Genomic DNA, 19,892 nt, shown 5'->3' on the forward strand with positions numbered 1-19,892 from the left:
CCTTTGTTTGTCAAGTTTGGGGTATGTATTCCGGGCTCCTCAACGGGGGGAAAAAGAAATCAGAATGAGAAAGTGGGTCCTCCTAACAAAGCTGTCGTTGGGAGGGCTGGACACACCCATCCGAGGACGCCTGTCTCACGGACGGCTACTCCTTTCCACTCACCGTTAGCCCCAGGTGCTCAGCGTGACTTCCCGGGGCTCAGCCCCAGCTCAGCACCTTCACAGCCTGCTTTCCCTCTATATTGTCCAGTTTCTGTCTGGGCTGCCTTTTCTTCTCCACGCGCCTTCCCGTCCTCTTCCTCTGGGCTGCTGGCCGAAGGCCGCTCCCGGGCCCGTGTAAGATCTGGGATGCCCAGAGTCTCGGCTGGGCTTCCGGTATGGGGATCCCAGCACTGGCCAGCCTCTCTCTGAGCATCCAGGCCGGAGTTTCTCGGGCCAGTTGGTCTTATCCGAGAGGGGCCTCTCTGCAGGGGTCCCCCACGCAGTCTGCCCTGCCACACCCTCCCAGGCACGCCCACTGAGCTGTGCCACTTCCGGCGTTCCTGAGCCCCAGGAAGTCACGCTGAGCCCTCTGCCTCAACCTTCCCTGCTCACTGCTCACCCCACTGGACCGCGCCTGCTGCTTCCTCCCTTCCGACATTGGCGCTGTTCAAGGCTCCCTTCTAGGCTTCTTCACTTGTGTGATGAGCAAAATGGAGAACTCGCTGGCCCGGGTACCCCGCAGGGCAGGATGAGGGATCCAAGATTCCGTCCATCCGTGACCGCCACCCCCCTCCCCAGAGAGCAGGTTCATGTCTCCCTTGGCCACTCCCAAGCACCCTCCACCCTGCCCCCTGGTTCCACCCAGTCTCCCCACAGCTGGTGAGGCCTCATAGTCCCCAACCCCCCCAAACCCTCCCCCCGTACCCCTCTGTGGGTGGCAGCGTGGCCCTACCCCTCTCTCAGTTATCCCAGGAGACTCCTGGCTTTGTCACCCGCTGTCACTGACTCTACCTCTAGGTGAGGGCCCTGGGCTTCCAGCCCTCTCGGCCATCCCCAGGCGCACGAATTTTGGGTGCAAGGGCCAGGCAGCCTTCGCCGTGGTGTCCACCACACCTCATGGGGCAGCAGGCAGACAGACGCAGAGAAGGGCAGGGCAACCCCATACCATTGTTTAACCTAACTGTAGGAGAGTCTTGTGTTGGTTTGTCCCTAAGAGATGGGGAGTGATTTCAAACATTTGTCGCCATATGTGCGGCTAACAGGCTAACAACAGGCCTTCCATGGGAAGCGCAGCCCTGCTGCGGAGTTAAAGTCGTGTCTGCGGGGCCAGGTTCCCTCTGGTCAGTCTCTAAAGGTCTTGAAGTGAAAGGGTTCAGGAAGTGCCTTCCAGGAGTAATCTTAGCTCGTGCCGGCTGCAGAAGCTGGCCGTGGGGACTCCCAGTGTGGTGGGCGCTATTCGGAGGGAGAGACAGGCGTGGTTGTCGGCCCTCTAGAAGCCAGCTAAGACACTTTCCGCAGCCGGGAGCATTTCCTGTGTGTGCGGGAACATCGGGATCTTGGAATTCAGCCTCTGGAGCTCCCACGCCCTGTGGCTTTCAACTCGGACTGGGAACACTTGACTCCGTGCCTCGTGACTGGATCGGCCTAGTTCTCTTCCACCTTTGAGGTGGGCGAGGCGCTGGCCGGGCAGAGCTCGGACGGACCCCCGGGGAGGCTCCCGAGGGAAGCGCTCAGGGCGGCCTCGCTCCACTCACACTAGCTTTCTTACTGGCAGTTCAGCAAAAGGCTTATTTTTGACTGTCTTGTTATTTTTTTTTTCTTGAAAGCTATAGGCACCTTATTATGCCTTTGCATATGTGCCAGAATTTTTTAAACTTCAAATGAATGTGGCAGATGTTCGTAAAAGTTTAGAAAAAGCTACCATAGGAAGACTTTTTAACCATTTTTATGACACTCAAGTTGCTGCACAAAAAAGAAATACAAATTCTAACCTAGCCTTCTCCTTTGGAGAAGGCTTTTCCGGCGGGGGGTGGGGGGTGGGTAGCTCCGGTCCTCGGGGGGTGAGAGGGCAGCCGCTCCAGCTCGGGGGCGACCTGGTCATCCCCAGGGTCTTGCCTCCTCCTCCCCCTCGCGCGTTCGCCCCTGATGGGAGCCCCCCGCCCCACCTTTCTTCTTGCCTCCCGCTCCTTCGCGCAGACTCTCCGAGGGGGGCGGCTGGCCAGTCGGGATCGCCAAGGATATTGGCACCCGTCTCGTTTCTTCTTGGAGAGAATCTTCGTCTTCGCTGGCAGCTCGGAAACCCCCAAAGGAGGCCAGATCGCACAGCGGCTATTTCCGTTCCATCTCCTTAACCCTGGCTCAGTTCAGGGGCTATTTCTGCGACTCCCCCTTCTGTGCCCCGCCTGGGAGCAGGTGCTTCTCTGGGTCTCAGCACGGCTGTGGTGGGGGGTGGGGGAGAGCGGCGATAGGGGGAGGGTCTGTGCAGGAGGAATCTGGTCCTTCGGGAAGACAGCAGCCATGTGGCATTTTGGGCAGAGCCCCAGGTCGGCCTGCACAGGAAGGCCCAGCCCCCCACCCCCACAGGGGCAGCGAGGTGAAGCTTGGGGGGGAGAGAGAGAGAGAGAGAGAGAGAGAGAGAGAGAGAGAGAGAGAGAACTAGAAGGAAGGCCTTTGCTTTGCATGCAGCCACCCCCAGTTTAAGTTCCTGGCATCACTAGGGGTCCCTCCTAGCACCACTAGGGCTCACTCCTGAGCACCAGGGGGTTTTTCTCCCCTCCTCCTTTGTTAGCTTTGGATTCTGACCGCCCTGCTTCCGGCTCCCATAACCTGACTAAAGCAGTTGACCCCATTACAGGTCACCTCTGAGCTTTAAAAAACGAGGGCATGGCCGCACCCTCCCTCCTGTGGGTGCCGTGGGTGGCAGGAGGCTTGGCCACACCCACCACTATCTCCTTCCCTCCTTGACCCTAAAGCCCCCTGCAACTGTTAGCTGGATGGTGCTGACCTTGCGCTTCCGGAACTTTCCCCATGCCGAGGGAAGAGATGCAGCCAGACGGGCCTGTGCCTGTCCCGGTTCTGCTGGAGACCCTCTCGGGGTCAAGGCTAGGAGTAGCCCCTCCGGCACCATTTCTCGCTCCTTCCCCTCACCAGGCCTTGGCCAGTTCCCCTGCTGGCATGGCAGGACCGTGGTGACTCTGGAGCCAGGAGCCCGTGTGCTCAAGGCCTCATGGCCCCTGCAGCCCCTCAGGGAGCTATTTCAGAGGTCCCGCCTGGCCTGGGCTTGGGTAGCCCATCTCCTCCTCCATACAGCTCGGTGTGGAGCAAGTAGAGAGCTGGGCCCAGCGGTAGCGCAAAGCTTAAGGTGCTTGTCTTGCATGTACATGGCCACGGCCGCCACACAGGTTTGAATCCTGGCCCTGCACATGGTCCCCCGAGCACTGTCAGCTGTGCAGCCCCTGAGCACAGGGCCAGGTACGGCCCCCACATAAAGAAAGTGATCGCAGTGAGCTGGGGAATGTCACAGGAAGACCCCTCTCCAAACCTAGCCTTGAGGGCTAGGAGAGGAAGCCCCCCTTGCCCTGGGACAAGTCCCACCCCGGGGCCCCAAGCAGCGAGTGCAGAGCGCAGCCTGTCAGCCCCACCCACAGCACGTCAGAGAGGCACAGAGAGCCGGGGCAGGCGGGCAGGGCCTCATAAGCCCCGTCAGGCTGTGCTTTACGGGGCATCAGAGAGCCATTGGAGGTGTAAATAGGGGGAAGACCTGTCAGGCCGCCTCTTTCTGAGCCATTCCGAACACAGCCCTTCCTTATAAAGCGCTTGGGAACTGCTTCGCCATGTTCATAAAGGGAGCCGATATTTGTAAAGATCAAGGTCGCTCCCGAGTAAATCACCCGCCACGACCGGAGCTGTAAAACCACGACGCAGCCCGGGGCCCCTGCCGTGTGGGCCCAGGCGCCTCACTGCGCTGCGTCTTCCTCTCGTGCGTGCCCGTGCTCTTCCAGGCCGGTGCCAGGGTCGGCAGGAAGACCCTGTGCTCCTGGGGGCCTCCAGAGGAAGTGGGACACCCTCCCCCCCCCCCCCAGCAGGCACCCATCGAAATTCTCTTCCCACTGAAGCAGTTTTCAGAAGATTTGCTGAGCTCACAGCATGACCTTCCCCCTCCTCAGCCGGATAAGGCTCCTGGAAGATTTGAAGGTGCCCCAAGCAGATGGCACAGCGCTGGGCCCCAGACTCCACAGACAGCCCCCAGGGGCCACCCCAGCGTAGGCGTGATCTCCAGGATCCGGGTTTGTCTGCATCCAGGTGTTTACACAAGGTAGCAGGTTCACTTCTTATTTTGGTTTTTTGTTTGTTTGGAAGGGGTGCACACCCAGGCTGCTCGGGGTGTACTCCTGGCTCTGTGCTCACTCCTGGAGGGCTTGGGAGACCATATGGGATTGAACCCAGGTCAGCCCCGTGTAAGGCAAGTGCCCTACCTGTTGTTCTATCGCTCCCGCCCAGGATTCACTTTTTATTTATTTTTTAATTTTTTAATTTATTTATTGAATCACCGTGAGAACAATTACAAAGCTTTCGTGTTTGAATCTCAGCCATACAATGATCAAACACCCATCCCTTCACTGGTGCACATTTTCCATCACCAAAAACCCCAGTATACCCCCCCATCCCACCCCTACCCCTACCTGTGTGGCAAATAATTTCCACATTACTCTCTCTACTTTGATCACATTCAATATTTCTACCCCTAACACTCAGACCTGCGGAAAAGGCAACATTAGACAAATTGTTTTCTATTGCTGGTTATGAATAGCATATGATGTCGCGTGGCCACAAGAGCGACCATGCAATCTTGGAATTCTAAAATTTTAATAATTAGGTCTGGAGAGATTTCTACCAAGAACTGCTTGGTTCCAAGATTCATTTGTGTCTCTCTGGGATCGTGGCCGTTACGGAGCTTAATATGTAGCTGGGGGCTGTTCATGGGCTAGGCTGCGTCTCAGGGTCCTGTCAGGGCAGAGGAGGAAAATGACCAGCTCCTCCCCTACCCTGTGAGTCCTGGTGTGTGTCATCACTGCTGGCCCATGCCTGGATTTTCCAATGAATTCTGGAAGATGGCGGCTGCTGGGATCTCCAGGGAACAGGCAGAGGGACGGCATCCACTTCCATCTGGGGTGGCCCGGCAAAGGTGGCCTAATGCAAAGTCCGGAGGCATTTCTGCCAAGAGCTGCTCTGTTCTGAGATTTGTTTGTGTGTCTCTGCCAGGATTCGCTTTTTAACAGACAGGAGAAGTCCCACTTTCCTTCCCTTTGCATCTCGTCTTTCAGTTTCTGTCAAATGAGTTGGCGCCATCTTAACCAGTATCTTTTTTCCCTGTCTTTTTCTCCCCCAGCATAGAAAAAACTACAGCCCTTGGTTGGGGGCGGGGGGGGGGGGGGGGGGATAAGGTGGCTTGCAGTTTCCCTGCAGGGCACTGTGGGGGGGGGTGGGGGGGGACACTGTCATCAGATGTGGTCGCCACTCATTTGTGCTGTGACCCTTTCCTGACTGTGACCAGGGGGTCAGGCCTAAGGGCAGACTTGGAGCTGGGTCCGCAAACACAAAACTCCAAGTGAGACTTGTTTGTCCGTGCAGTGCCAAGTAGCCACGTTCCAGCTTCTACCTGTAAGAAGGAGGAGTCAGGGTGAAAATAAAATCCACCTGGGCTTCTCAGGCACAGTGAGAAGAAAGTGAGTCCTCTGGGTCCTAGTTCAGGGTTGATCCCGTTTCTGCTCTCACACACTGCTCCGAATCTCTCCACCGAGGAGAAAGCCACGTTTGCAAACAAGGAAACCAAGGCCCGGGATAGCAAAAGCACTTGCATTTCCAGGGGCCGTGCCAGACCCCAGCACCGCCCTTCCCGGCACCTGTGACATGTTTTCCTCCATGCCTTGTGCAGGCAGCTGTGGCTACAGGAAAGGCATCTTCACATCCGGCACATTCCTCCTCTGTAAAAAGCTCCAAGTCCGCTCGTCAGGGGCCCTGGCATTTCCCAGCCTCTGCCCAAGTTCAGGTCTTCCTGATGGTCTCAGACTGGCAAGGATCAACGGATGCTGTGCAACGGAATAGCTCTTTGAAAATGCCAGGGAGGTGGTACAGAGGTGAGGTGCACTGACCCGAGAATGATTGGAAAGGACCCCTGGGCCTCCAAGGGCCCTGCATGGGGGACCCTGGAAATAAAATGTCAGCACCATCAAGCATCACTCACATAGTGAATATACGAGTTACATAAGAGATGGAGTTCAGAGGGCTGAAACCCCTGGCACTCACTTCAGGACCCCAAGGAGAAGGTTCTAGGGCAGGAGCCTGGGCTCCTGGAACTGTTCTGCCCATAGGAACCACGTGCGAGGCTGGAGCACCCAAAGCATTAAGGGGGGATTCAGGACTCTTCCCATCTCCTGCCCTGTGGAAGGTTCTGGAATTAGCTTCAGGGGTTTCCCCTGGATCCGTTCTCATCTTCCCAGTGGCATCTGCTTTGAAAACAAGCATGATTCTTTCACGCCACTTATCCAGTGTTGGAATCCGTCCACGTGAGGCATTTTCAAGCTCTAGTCGTGGCTGATGTAACCAAAGGGGAACAGGTGTTCTGTCTGACTTCTGTATCTTCTGCACGTGGTACGCATCTATCTAATTTGTGCTTGCCAAGATGTTCTTTTTTATTTGTTTGGGGCTACACCTGAGTGTTCTTGGGGCTAAACCCCTAGCTCTGTGCTCAGGAATCACTCCGGGTGGTGCTGGGGGTCCACGTGGGCCACATGCAAGGCAAGCTCCCTACCCACTGTGCTATCTCTCTGGCCCCTGAGATATTCTTGTGAGGTGTTAAGATTACCCTGGTGACAGATCTGACGCTCAGGGTAATTTAGGGGGAGGAGTCCCAGCAGGAAGTGGGAGCTCTTATGGGCGCTTTCATTTCTCAGTGTTTCCCATCATCCTGTAGCTTCGTTCTAGAGACCTGGGAGGTGGGAGGGCATCTGCCCATTTCACAAATGAGGTGTCCAAGTTTCAAAGGACTTCTCGCACACCTCCATGGGCAGAGCAGGATGCCACCCCCTCAGAGGGGGTGTAAATTCTGTGTCAGTTCTCTTTAACAACGTTGCATCTGACTTCAGAGAAGACATAAAGTTTATATCGTGCGTGAACTCCTCCAGTTCCCATCAGGTTCGGGTCAGGCGCAGCCTGCGGGGGTCCTTGTGGCAGAGTGGAAGGAACCCTGGGGGCTCTGGAGTTACCTGGACCAGAGGCCGACTCCACCACTCACTTCCAGCTCCTTTATTTCCGGAAAAATCAGATTATGATTATCAGGGGCACAGAGGGTCACGACATCGTCCCACAGAACTGCTTTGGCCAAGGTGCGATTGTCCTCTTAAGACAGGCTTACTGAAAAATCCTTCTTAATCACTGACCTCTGAGTGAGGGTATACCCCATGCAGGTCACTTGCCTCATTGATTTCTAAGCAGTGCCCCCTCTGAGAAGGGTGGCATCCCACTGTGCCAGTCGAGGTGTCCAAGAAGCCCTCTGAGCCTTGGACACCTCATTTGTGAAATGAGTAGATGCCCCCAGGTCCCTGGAGTTTGCACCAAGAGTCGGTCAGAAAATTGATGCCTGGCCATGGTAGGTGCCATATAAACGGAAGTCATTATCCAGGGCTCTGTGTGTGCCGTCAGGACGGGTGCATTTCCTGTCCCAACAAGCCAAGGGGCGCCTCAGGCTGACCCTGCCCACTATTCTAGCCTCCTTTGGAATTTTTTTAGCGAGTGAAGTTTTTGTACTGATCTTAGAGTCGGGGGCCCTTTTAATGGAACCCAGCCACATGGGACGGGGGGGGGGGGGGGGGGGAGAGTGGGGATGCGGAGGGGGAGGGGCACGCGTGCTTCTTTTCATAAACCCCTTGGCCAGTGGTCAGGCCCGTGGCGGGGGCTCAGAGAGCCCCAGCATGATTGAAGAGCCGTGCCCTTGGCCTAGTCGGACCCCACTTGGAATCCGGGCACATGTGGCTTTGTTTAACGCTGTGCTCGGCCCGTCCGAGTCTGTGACCATCGGGCATTTGTTGTTGATAGGCGAGGTCACCCCAGCAAGAGGTGTGTGTCAACCAAATTAAACTACCTCTTAATGACCTACAGTAATTGATTCGGAAGGGCCCATAAGCCGGCCCCTGCAAGGAGTAAAAGGCAGAAACCAGGCATTTTCCTCAGGAATTTCTGCATGTTGCTGTTTTGTTTATTTTTGCTTTGCTTTTGTTTGGGGGAAGTGTGAATGAGCCATGGACTTGGGAGGCAGGCTTCGAGCCTGAGCTGGGACCACAGCATGGTCTTCAGCCTCTGTGATTTGGGCAAGTGTGACTCTATGTGTGTGCGTGTGTGTGTGTGTGTGTGTGTGTGTGTGTGTGCACGCACGTGTGTGCGCACATGCATGCCTGCCTTCAGATCTGCAAAATGGGACACCTACTGTAAAGTGATAGAAATAATATGGCTATGGCTCCGTGTACCTTAGTAGATCCTCACTCAGGGGTAGATATTAATAAAATATTTCCGAAGCAAACAGTTTAGGGAATAATTTTGTACCAAGCAGCCATCCTCCGGCATGGTGATCAAACCCTTTTCCCCCCCTACGAAGCTGATTTCTCTTAAATTGTTCTCAGTCCTAAACTTAAACATCCATAGAGAAAAATGTGACTACAATTGGAATCTATAAGCCTCTCTTCACATATTGTTTGAATCTCAGCTGATTTCACAGTGAATTTAAAGTTGAATATTTAAGATATATACCACTTAGCCTACAAAAGGAGCGGGTTGTTGTTATTGCTTTTTTTTTTTTTCTTTTCTTTTGCCCAACGGATTCAGACATGAGCAGCCTAAGCAGGGCTTTCTGCAGGTAAGATTGAAGCCATTGAATTCTGATTGGAAACAAAGGCATTAGCCCAGGGGTTTTCCTTCCAGTGGTCAGCATTGGGTGGAAGTTTAGTTTCTGTGGGTGGAAGTATCCTGCATCCCGTGCTGTAGCTTATGTGTCCTGCCTTGATCCCTTTTCTGAGATATATGACAAAGCTAAGCCCTCCAGGCTGGGGCTGCTACCATTCCCAGACACTTCTCCAGCCAAAGGAACCAGGAGCCAGTTGTTTGGTAAAGATCCAGTGGTTAAAAAATAAATTCGCATCCTGCCTCTCGTGGAAAACATTTTGTATTGTCCGAATGGGTTAAATTATGAAGCTTGATAAGTACATATGCACATTACCCATCCTTAGCTTTAGAAAGAGGGAAAAAAAAAGGAAGGAAAAGATAGCTATGATTTTGGAAGGCATCCCAATTTTTAAAAATAAGAGAATTTGGACATTTTGGCATATGGGGTTTTTTAAATGAAATTTCATGGAACTGAAAACAGTCAATTTTAGGTTTCCAAAAATTGTTTTGATTTTCATTGGTATAAATGTGCTGCACATGGTTTTAGGGAAGTTTTGAGATATGCATTTGGGACTTGGGCGGGGGTAGAGGGGAGACTGATTCCCCCCACCCTTGGTTTTTTGGTTTTTTTTTGAGATTTGTGATTTATTTTTAAAAGGTGATTTCCCCCCACCCTTCCAACTACAAAATATAAATCCCCCTACCAGAGTTCCATTTCTAGGCCAGATTTTGACAATGACACCAGTGAGTATCACCAAACCGCGGGCCTGCAGCAGCATCTCCTCTCCCGCCTTCGACCTGGACAGGGTGGCCCATCCAGGCCTGCAGCAGCAGCTGCTGGTGATAAGCACCGGGTGCGTCACCTGTGCAGGGTCAAGCTTATTGCACATCAAGGTCCAGGCTGAGTCGGAAGAGAAGCCAGCTGCCCAGGAGGGGACCCCAGGCCACCTGCTGGGTGAGGATCAAAGGGTGGAGAGGTCCAAGGGCACAGCTCCCTTAACCATATCTGTCTGTGCAATAACCATTTCAGATTGTAAATCTTGGCGATTTCATTAAGTCGTCCTGGCTGCTACTGGGGCATTGAAATAATAAAATTTTATATCTGTCGCCTTTCCTGCCTCCGGCAACCAGGCTGGGCCCTTCTCTGCAAAGTGGGGCGTCTTTATGGAAACCCTTCCTGGAATGATCAGAGCAGCCTTAATGACGTGTCAAATTGGGAAGTGGGGGTTCACTGGACTCATCCTTTTAGGATAATTTTTTTAACACACTTTTTTTTGGGGGGGGGGTCACACCTGGCGATGCACAGGGGTTGCTCCTGACTCTGCACTCAGGAATTGCTCCTGGTGGTGCTTGGGGGACCATATGGGATGCTGGGTGTCGAACGTAGGTTGGCCTTGTGCAAGGCAAACACCCTACCTGCTGTACTATAGCTCCTTTTTAAAACACTCTTGAAGAGAAAGAAATTACCGCGGGGCTGGAGAGAGAGTACAGTGAGAAGGGCACTTGCCTTGCACATGACCGGCACGGGTTCGATCCCCGGCATCCCATGTAGTCCCTACAACATCACCCCGGAGTGATTTCTGAGCACATAGCCAGGAGTGTCCCCTGAGCATCGCTGGGTGTGCTCCCCCTACAGCCCCCACCCCCCCCACACACACACACTCGCAGCGCCTTTGGGATAGGTGTCACACATCTCCTGTGAAAAGCCGGTCACCACAAAATTCTCTGTTGCTAAATAGGTGAAGACCTCCTCTCACAGCCGGAAACAACCGTGCCCCTGGGGCAGCCGCTCACCCATTCGGCAGCCCCCACTCCGACAACCCGGGCCCCCTCCCCAAGCCGCACAGATATTACTTCCCACTTGGCAGCCTCCGGGGAGTTTTTAAAGACATGCCTCAGGAATATGATTTCCCAAATATTTTTCCTAGATCTTAAAGTTGTTATGGGCCTTTCGGGTGCCTGGGCAAGACAAATCACAGCTAAGGGCCGCCCCTTTACTGCCCATCTGGTTAAGACCCCCTGTAGTTTGTTTGAAAAGTTAAGAGATTTTCACAGTGAAGGTGCCATTTCTGAAATTTAAAGTGTTCCTTTTCACCGGGAGATAAGTTCACTCTGATTAAGTCTGTAATTCTCACTAAGCCATGTTTATGGGGGCCATAAACAATGTTTCAGTGTGCTTGTTAAATTGGGTTTCCAACCTCTCCACTCTTTAAAAATTGACATTTCAAATAAAAGGCAGGTGGAGATGGGAGTCTAGTTTGCGTGCTAGTGATGAATGAATGATGGCCGGTGGCAGCTGTGGGGGGAGAAGGAGACCCTGTTTTATGGGAGGGTGACCACCACCACCGCCCCCCCCCAGACCATTTTGGGACAGGGGAACCGGCCCCCGTGAACGTCGGAGATTCAAGTGCCATCATTCCAAATTGGATCTCGCTCTTTTTGAAATACTGCCAGGCGAGTTCCGTGCTGGATCACATTTTCACAAGCTGCCGTTCCAGCTGCGGCAGCCCTGCCTCTCACAGATGGGGGGTTGCGGCACGAAGCGGCTGGGTGACTTCTCCGGCGTCGTCCAGCTGATAACGAGCAGGACCAGAATTCAGACCCACTTACGTCATTGTGTGAAATGTTTTACTGGGCGCAAAAGAAAAATACGTTGCTGGTCCTGGTGTCTGCCCTGGAGGGCTCCCAAACTTATTTGGCCAACGGGCCCTTTTTTAAAAAGAGGATGAAACACACGCACACGCGCACGACCCCCCTGCCCGAAACCGACCTTTCTTCAGGGAGCATACAGGAAGCACCCCACAGTTGTACCTAAAGGCTCCTCCTACCCCTCTGGGTTGTTCCAGTGACCCTCGGGGATGGTATCTCCCACTTCAGGGAAGGCTAGTCTTCCTGCTGTCACACAGCTCTCTCTGCCAGCCCATCACCAGGGGCTGCTTTCAGCGCCCACTGAGCCAGGAGGGTACAAGGAGTTGCCCCAAGAGGCGAGGGAGCGGGGGGTCCAACCTCGCACGGGGGCAGACCCAAGGCCGAATTGTGTACCTCAGCGCTCCTGTTCTCTGTCTTGCAAAATGGGACTAAAGGATGTCTAATTCTGGGAGATTGCTTTGAGTGAGGAAAGCGCGGTTTTTGTTTTGTTTTGTTTTTTTACATATAGCCCTTGAAAACCCAACAGTGCTTTATGGCACAAGGGTGTTACTGCATTTCTACGCACACGGGAGCCTCAAGGACTTGAGGGGAGATGCAGGGTTTCCCTGCCTGGACAATGAAAGGAAGGGAAATGTGAGCTGGTGAGGGGCATCTCTGTGCAGTTGGCACAAGGCCACCGACCCATCCCCTGCAGAGCCAGCTTGTACCCTCTCCCCTCCGGGCTTTGTCCCCCTTTTTCGGCCTCTCCTCACCCTTAAGGGGACTAAGGGCTGGGAGACCCCCAGACTGGAGGGTAGGGAAGCTGGTGGAACTGAGTTCTGGGGCGACGGGGGAGATGGGGATGGTGCCAACTCCTGAGGCTGATGCCAACCCCCTTTCCTTGCAGTGGACGCTGCCCACACCTCTGTGCCTTTGTTCTTACCATCTCCCCCAGTTCTCTGGGTCTGCACCCCCCTCGAGTCAGCCCAGAGCCCCCCGTGCTCAGAGATGGTGTTTTCGCCACCTCTCTGCCCTCCGCCTGGCATCAGGTGGGCCTGGTTGTGTGAGGGGCGCACGGCAGCTGGGCAGCACGCGGGAGGGAGCCCGCTGGGTGGAGATCCTGGACTCGTTAGCGAGAGTCCCCACTTATTACCTGGGGAGGCCCGGGCCTGGCCTGACCCGGGAGGTGCTCACCCCGCTTCCCTCCCCTGCCAGGCTTCTGTTTCTGTTTAAAGCAGGCTGGGAAACTCCAGCCGTGTGCTCGGGGCTCCTCTGAACTGTCAGGCGCCGATTTTTTAATTTTGTGGAGCAGGAAGGGGCCCCATCAATGACTTCTGACTCCCGGAGGAAAACCACAACGTTTATCAACTGCCTGGCAGCTCCGTGACCTCCGGGGCCAAGGGACGGGAAGGAAAATGTCACTCTTCTCTCTGAGGTTCCAGGAGGGAGGGAAAGAATCCGGAATCCCTCAATAGTCACCTCTCGGCCTCCCTTCCTTCCCCATTTCCCTCTTGTTTCTCTCCCTTCTCCTCCTCTTCCTCCTCCACTTCTTCTTCCTCCTCCTCCTTGGAGGTCACGGGCACCATGCGGCTCTTTGTTACATGCTCATATGCACATGCATCTGGGCACCTTTCATCCACCCTCCCCCCCAATGTGAATCCCATGTCAGTCCTTGCTCTGACAAGTTCCAGTGATGAGGACCTGAGCCAAGGACCTCACCTTCATTTCTTCACCTCGCAATTGGGCCCGTGTTTCATGGGAACCTCCGGCCCCTGGCACATAGAGTGGCCTCAGAGCCCCCGGGAAGCCACGTGAAGGGTAGGAACCTCCAGCACATGCTGGACAAACATCTGCTAAAATGCAGCTGCTTGAGGTGTTTGCGGACACCATGGGCAGCACATGGCCTAGGTGTTCAACCAGGTTCAAGGCCGCTCACTGACGGGGAACAAGTCCTCTGACCTTGCTGACCTTCAGTCTCCTTGTCTGTCCGCCAGGCTCTTGTGGGCGTCATGTAAAACACTGGGTGGGCATAGAGCCGGCCACCAGCGCAGGGCTTGTCACAGACAAGCGTGTCACAGGCCAGGGCTCCGTCCGCCTCAGAGGGGCTGCGCAACCCCTGAGGTAGCATTTTGGATCAGGTTGACAGGAGACGGCTACTGAGATGTCCCAGTTGGGTTTCATGTTTTCATCATCTACCTTTCAAAGTTAAAATGAAAAAACTTGAAGTGGAAACAGGTTGGAGAGACAGGACCCGAGTTTTCAATCTCTGTCACCCCAAATGGTTCCTCTGAGCCCTGTGAGAAGTCAGGAGCAGGCCCTGAGCACTGCCGGGTGTAGCGTGCGCGCGTGCGCGCGCACACACACACACACACACATACGTGTGGATCAGTGTGTATCCTGTCTAGGTTGACTCCACTCTCAATTTTCTTTCTCAGTAGAGTTCCTGCTCTGTCACTTTTCTCTGTAAACACTGGCACTGCCCCACGCTAATCATCTCTCAGAAACTGTCCCCAGGACTCCGTGTGTGAATGGGGTGAGGACACAGTCCGCCCTGCCACTCGATCGTCCACCCTCTGCTGTGCATTTCTCCTCTGCCATGGGCCTGGGCCGGGCTCGGGCGGAGCAGGGAGGTGGGCGTCGCCAGCCTAGGTTGACAAGGGAAGCGGCAGCACATCTGGACAAAGAACTCGCTAGTGGCAGTGGTCGTGGAGATGACGCGGAGGGCGGTGTGCTCAGGAGGCCCCTCAGAGAGCCACTACCAGAACAGAGCCTATAGGGAATGTTCTGGAACTGCACTGACTCACACGCGTACATGCGTGGACAGTTGTCCTGCTTGTCCTCCGGACGGCTCCGTGAGGAGACTGCCATCGTGCTCCCTCTCGGGGAGGGTGAAACCATGGAGGGTTCAGGAGGGCCACAGAGGGGCGGAAAGCCCAGAGGTGTGGCTGCTTGCGGGCCCTGCTCCCCTCTGCCTGGCCGGCCCCACAAACCTCCACTTTTTTTCCCCCTCCCCTGGCCCGAAAGACAGAGTCTGGCTGTGACAAAGCGGAACAGGGAAGACATTGGTGGTTGACAGTATTGATGGGAAGGTGCCGTTTTTGTGTCTTTCTCTGTGTAAGAGATGTCGTTGGGAGAGCCGGTGTGCATGTCAGTGGTTGTGTGTGTGTGTGTGTGTGCGTGTGTGTGCGCCTGTATGCGTGCGCGGTCTATGGAGGCTGGTGGGGGAGGGTCCGCAGAGGAGCTTTGGCATATGCTGTAACTAAAAAGAGAGGGAATGTGTTGGTGGGACCAGCTACCGGGGAGCTGTCTGGGGGCGCGGCGGTACTAGTGAGTGTTTTAATTGGGTAGGGTTTGGGGAGGACTATTTTGACATCTGCTCGTGTCTTTGCTGATTTTCCTTCACTTAGAGTAGGAAACACAAGCTGTGGATGAAATGGCTTTAAAATAATTGGAAGTAAAGATATCTTCTCTCAAAAGCCGCCTTTGAGAGGGACACTTTTGAAGAAGTGGAAAGTAAATTCCACTTCGAGGAATCCGTGCCGAAGCACAGGGCTCTCTGCCTCCGGATCCCGCCGCCGCCTCGTAGAGAAGAATTTCTCACACCCTGGAAAGAGCAGCCCCTCTCCCCACCTCCAACGCCCCCCTAAAAAAGGTGGGGGCTTGGCTGGGTTGGTTTCCGTGTAGTGAAACATTCTGTAGCAATTAGGAACGCTCTTTCCCAAGGCTTTTTAATGAAGGGGAATGTTGCTTAGATTGTAATCAATGAGAAAACCTGGAGCAGGAGAAAATGATCTCGATTGTTTTCTGAGGCGGGGATTGGGTGGGAAGGAAGCCCGGGTGAGGGTAGCCGAGTCTTTCTCCTCTCGCCTTTTCTGTCTGCCACGCTTCCACGGGAGGCGGGTGCGGACCGTGCCACCACGCCAAAGGCAAGCGTGGTTTTGGGGAGAGGGGCAGGCCCCACGTCGAGCAGTGCAGCCCAGAGATCTTCAGAAGGAGCCTGCTGGCTTCCTGGGGTCACCCGTGGGGCCCACCAGCTGGTGTCTTGGGGTGTTCATTGGGCCTCCCTGAACCTCATTTCCTCCTCCCTGGAGAGGAGAATATGTCCCTGAGGGTGACGCGTGCTGTGACAAGCAGCTTTGTTGGCCCCCAGCCCCAGTTGGGTTTTCTGTCCATTAGGGGCTTTGGTTTGGTTTCTTAGTGGCAGGGACGGGAGAGAGGAGAGAGCTCAGACCATACCTGGCAGTGCTCGGGGCTCACTCCCGACTCTGTGCTCAGGCATCACTCTTGGTGATGTTTGGGGGATCATACTGGGGTCAGCCCCGTGCAAGGCAAGCCCCTTCTTTCCCATACGCTCTCAGCTGCCCTGGTTCAGGGGGTTGTTCTTTAGCCTGCCTTTGTCCCCCTTGTCTCCCAAGCCTTTTGGAGAGCTGGCAGTGTCCGGCCAAACTGGCCTCCGGCCTTCCCTTGGGAACGCCGAGGTCCACGCAGCCCTTGAGCCACCCAGCCCCTCTGGAGCGGCGCATTGTCCTGGAAGAGGAAACTGGGCAGCCAGGCTCCTGGCCGGGGCCTGTTCCGGGGGCCTGCTGGTCACTAAGGGGACCCTGGCGGGCCTCGGCAAGAGAAAGAGCCAGGTCCCCCCCACCCCCGCCCCTTCTTCAGCCTGCTGCCATTGTTGCGAAAGTAAACACTCCACACAGCTTAAGCAGCAAGCCCTCCAGCCAGGAGTGGGGAGAAATCAAAAGCCTGTTTCAGCCCAGCTTGGAGAGCTGGGGGCGGCTCCGGGCCTGGGCCCCCCTGAGAACACAGAAACCTCAACCCGTATTGCAGTCCAGTCCAGAAGCAACAGCCAGCGCCTTGGGCTAGCTCCCCGCTCCCGTGCGCTGTGGCCTACTGCAGTCATGCCCACCCGTGGCCAAGCCCTACTGCGGCTGTGCCATCCCATGGCCATGACCTCCTGGGGCCGTGCCCTCCCGTGGCCATACCCTCCAGAGGCTGTCCTCCTGCGGCTATGCCTTCCCGTGGCCATGTTCTACTGAGGTCGTGCCCTCCTGTGTCCGTGCCTTACTGCGGCTGTGCCCTCCAGTGGCCATGACCTCCTGGGGCTGTGCCCTCCCGTGGCCATGCTCTCCAATGGCTATGCTCTTCTGTTGCCGTGCCTTCCCATGGCCATGCCCTTCTCCGGCCATGCCCTCCTGTGGCCATGACCACGTGGGGCCGTGCCCTCCCATGGCCATGACCTCCTGGGGCCTTCCTTCCCGTGGCCATGTTCTACTGAGGCTGTGCCCTCCTGTGGCTGTGCCCTCCTGTGGCTGTGCCCTACTGCGACCATGCCCTCCAGTGGTCGTGCCCTCTGGTGGTTGTGCCCTACGGCAGCTGTGCCTTCCCCTGGCCATGCTCTACTGAAGCATCGGCCCTCCCATAACTGTGTCCACCCATGACTGTGCCCCCTGTGGCCATCCCATAGCCGTGCCGTCTGCCTCCTTCTGTTTGAACTATTTGGAAAGCGGGAAGAGATGAATGAGTGATTGTGGGGTACCACTACCCTCGTCTCCTCAAGTGCTGAGGTCCCTGGCTGAGTTACAGAGCTGCTTGTTGCCCCTGAGATTTGGTGTTGGGGTGCCTGTGCCTTTGAAGTGAGAACCCAGCAGTTAGCAGAGTGGGGTGTGGGGGGATTCTGCCCCCTTTCTAGACAAGTCACTATGGTAGCTTCTGTGTGGCCCAGAAACCAGCTATGCTGCCCACCCCTCACCACCACACCAAGGAGTCGAGGAGTGGGTAAGGAGGGGGGGCACCTCCCAATCGCATCTCGATGAGGGAGCGCCTGGGCCTCTCTTGCCTGTCTCTGCAATCGGAAGGGGGAGCTCTCACCAGCTGACCTACTGGAGAGGCGCAAGTGCCCCTATGACTTGGGGGGCACACCAAGCAGAATGGAGTGGGAGGGGTGGAGGTTGCCTTCGGAACTTCTCCCAGAGTATGGCTCACGATTTAACTTGAATTTTTTTTTGGGGGGGAGGTGTTTGTTTTTGCCAGAGGCAATGCTCAGGGGTTACTGCTGGCTCTGCCCTCAGGAATTACTCTGAGTGGAATGGTCATGTTTCGTGTCGTACTAGCCGCACTGCTGTCCAGCCTGCAGATGAGGCCTGTTTGTTCCCGTGCGTGTCGGAGGAGAGGGTGCGCCTTTTTGCAGCCCTGGCCCCATAGCTAACAATCAGGAATGGCTGGAGCTCCATGGTGCCCCCGCCCCCCACTACACACACACACGCGCACACACACACACACACACACACACACACACACACGGAGAAGTCACTAGCTAGAGGCTTCTGGTCTCCTGTCCCAGTGGGTGGACGGGCCCCCAGCAGTCACTTTGCAGCCCTCAGAGGCTCCTTCCCTGCTGCGGGGACGCTGAAACTTTTGCCTGGGTATGGCCCCCAGAGCGATAGCACAGCGGGTAGGGCATTTGCCTTGCACGCGGCCAACCCAGGTTCGATTCCTCTACCCCTCTTGGAGAGCCTGGCAAGTACCGAGAGTATCTCGCCCACACGGCAAAGCCTGGCAAGCTACCCGTGATATATTCCATATGCCAAACACAGTAACAAGTCTCACAATGGAGATGTTACTGGGCCCGCTTGAGCAAATCAATGAACAATGGGAGGACAGTGGACAGGACCGTGGACAGTGGATGGCTCCCCAGAGATGGGAGTCTAACAGCTGCCCACACCAAGGAGCACTGAGCAACTGAGCAAGCACTGGTTACTCTGCAGTGGTGAACCTCAGTGAGCCCCTGAAGGGGTCCACACCCCCATGGGGAAGCAGGTGCCGAGTCTCAGCCTCCCCCTAAGGTGGTTGAGGGCACACAAGCCACCAGTCATGGTGGCAGCTGGTGCTGGGTGGCTCTGCTTCCTTGAGCCTTGGCTCAGATAACCTTGGGGTGTCAAGGAGGCGGGCGTCACAAGGCCTCATTGGAGGCAAGGACGGACGTTGTGATTGCTAGTGACGGCGGGGAGTTCCCAGGGCCTGTGTCCACGGCACTGGCACGCTGAGGTGTCAGCCGCTTCCCTCGCCACTGCTGTCAGCGGGGCCCAGGGAGGGTGGGGGCACCCCGACACCATCATCCCAATGGCTCTGAATGGCCAACAGTGACCCCCATACACACACCGAGATGTCCAGGGCCCTGGTGTCACGGCATCTCTCAGGGCCAAGAGCGCCCAGTTTGGACAAGGTACTTGTCTACAGAAGAATGGAATTGAGGGGGCTGGATTGATAGCACAGCAGGGAGGGCGTTTGCGTTGCAGGCGGCCGACCCGGGTTCAATTCCCAGCATCTCATAGGGTTCCCTGAGTACTGCCAGGAGTAATTCCTGAGTGCAGAGCCAGGAGTAACCCCTGAGCATCCCTGGATGTGACCCAAAAAAGCCAAAAAATAAATTAAAATGGGGAATTGAGATAGCAATTCTGAAGTGCTGGCCAGTGAACAGAGCTTGGCTGTGGGAGCCAGGACTGGGCTGGCAGCTCTGAACAGAGGGGAAAGGTGTCCCAGGGGAGACACTTGGCCGCACCCCACCTCGTCCAGGACCTCTGCAGGCTGTGGAGAGCCCCTTCCAGCAGGGACTTGTCTCCCTCCTGTCCCTCTGTCCTTCCTCCCGCCCCAAACACAAACGCAAACATAGGCTCGGGTCCCCGGGGCTGCTCTGCTCAGGGCCCTGGGCTCTGAGCTCCCATCAGCCGGCAACAGGCACCCCACCCCTCACCCCCGACCCTGGGGAAGCCAGAGGGACCCTCCATCCTCCAGCACTGCAATGATTCTCTCCTGGGCTTTGTTTCACTTGCAGAAGGTCCGAACTATGGCCTTGGATGACGTCGTGATCCTGAATGTGGACACCAACACCCTGGAGACTCCCTTCGATGACCTCCAGAGCCTTCCGAACGACGTGGTAGGTACCTGGCCGGGAGAGGGGCTGGCGGGGCAGGCACCGGCTCTAGGTTCCTGTCTTGGCTCCCTCTGGGATCTTGGTCTCGGTGGCACACCTGCTCCTCCCAACTCTTACCCTCGCCACTAGCCCACGAGACGAGATGTGGTCTGTAGGGGTCGGGGTCTCACTTCCCAGAGGGGTCCCCACAGGTGGGCGTGAGGAGGTCATTTCTTCTGCTCCACCCTCTGACTCAGCCATTTCTCCTGGCCCCTGGCAGGCAACGTCCCACCCCACCATCCCCCCATCTCCCTCCTCTGGTCCCAGACAGGCCACAGGCTCGAGTGACCAGCAGGTGACCACACAGGATCACATCTGCACAGCTGGACGAGGATTGGGGGACCTCAAGGGAGAGTCCTCCCTAACTCTGCTCACTGAG

At 55.8% G+C, this 19,892-nt stretch overlaps 1 protein-coding gene across 3 annotated transcripts in view; it reads left to right on the top strand.

Moving 5' to 3' along the window:
• DENND1A (DENN domain containing 1A) overlaps positions 1–19,892 on the top strand; it is a 523,912-nt gene that overhangs the window by 347,930 nt on the left and 156,090 nt on the right. For all 3 annotated transcript variants that reach the window (XM_056138645.1, XM_056138644.1, XM_056138646.1), the window contains one exon: positions 19,376–19,477. In XM_056138645.1, the coding sequence (XP_055994620.1) occupies positions 19,376–19,477 (102 nt within the window). The remainder of the gene's footprint in view (positions 1–19,375; positions 19,478–19,892) is intronic.

Source organism: Sorex fumeus, unplaced genomic scaffold, assembly GCF_029834395.1.
Source record: "Sorex fumeus unplaced genomic scaffold, SorFum_2.1 ptg000129l, whole genome shotgun sequence".
NCBI lineage: Eukaryota > Metazoa > Chordata > Mammalia > Eulipotyphla > Soricidae > Sorex > Sorex fumeus.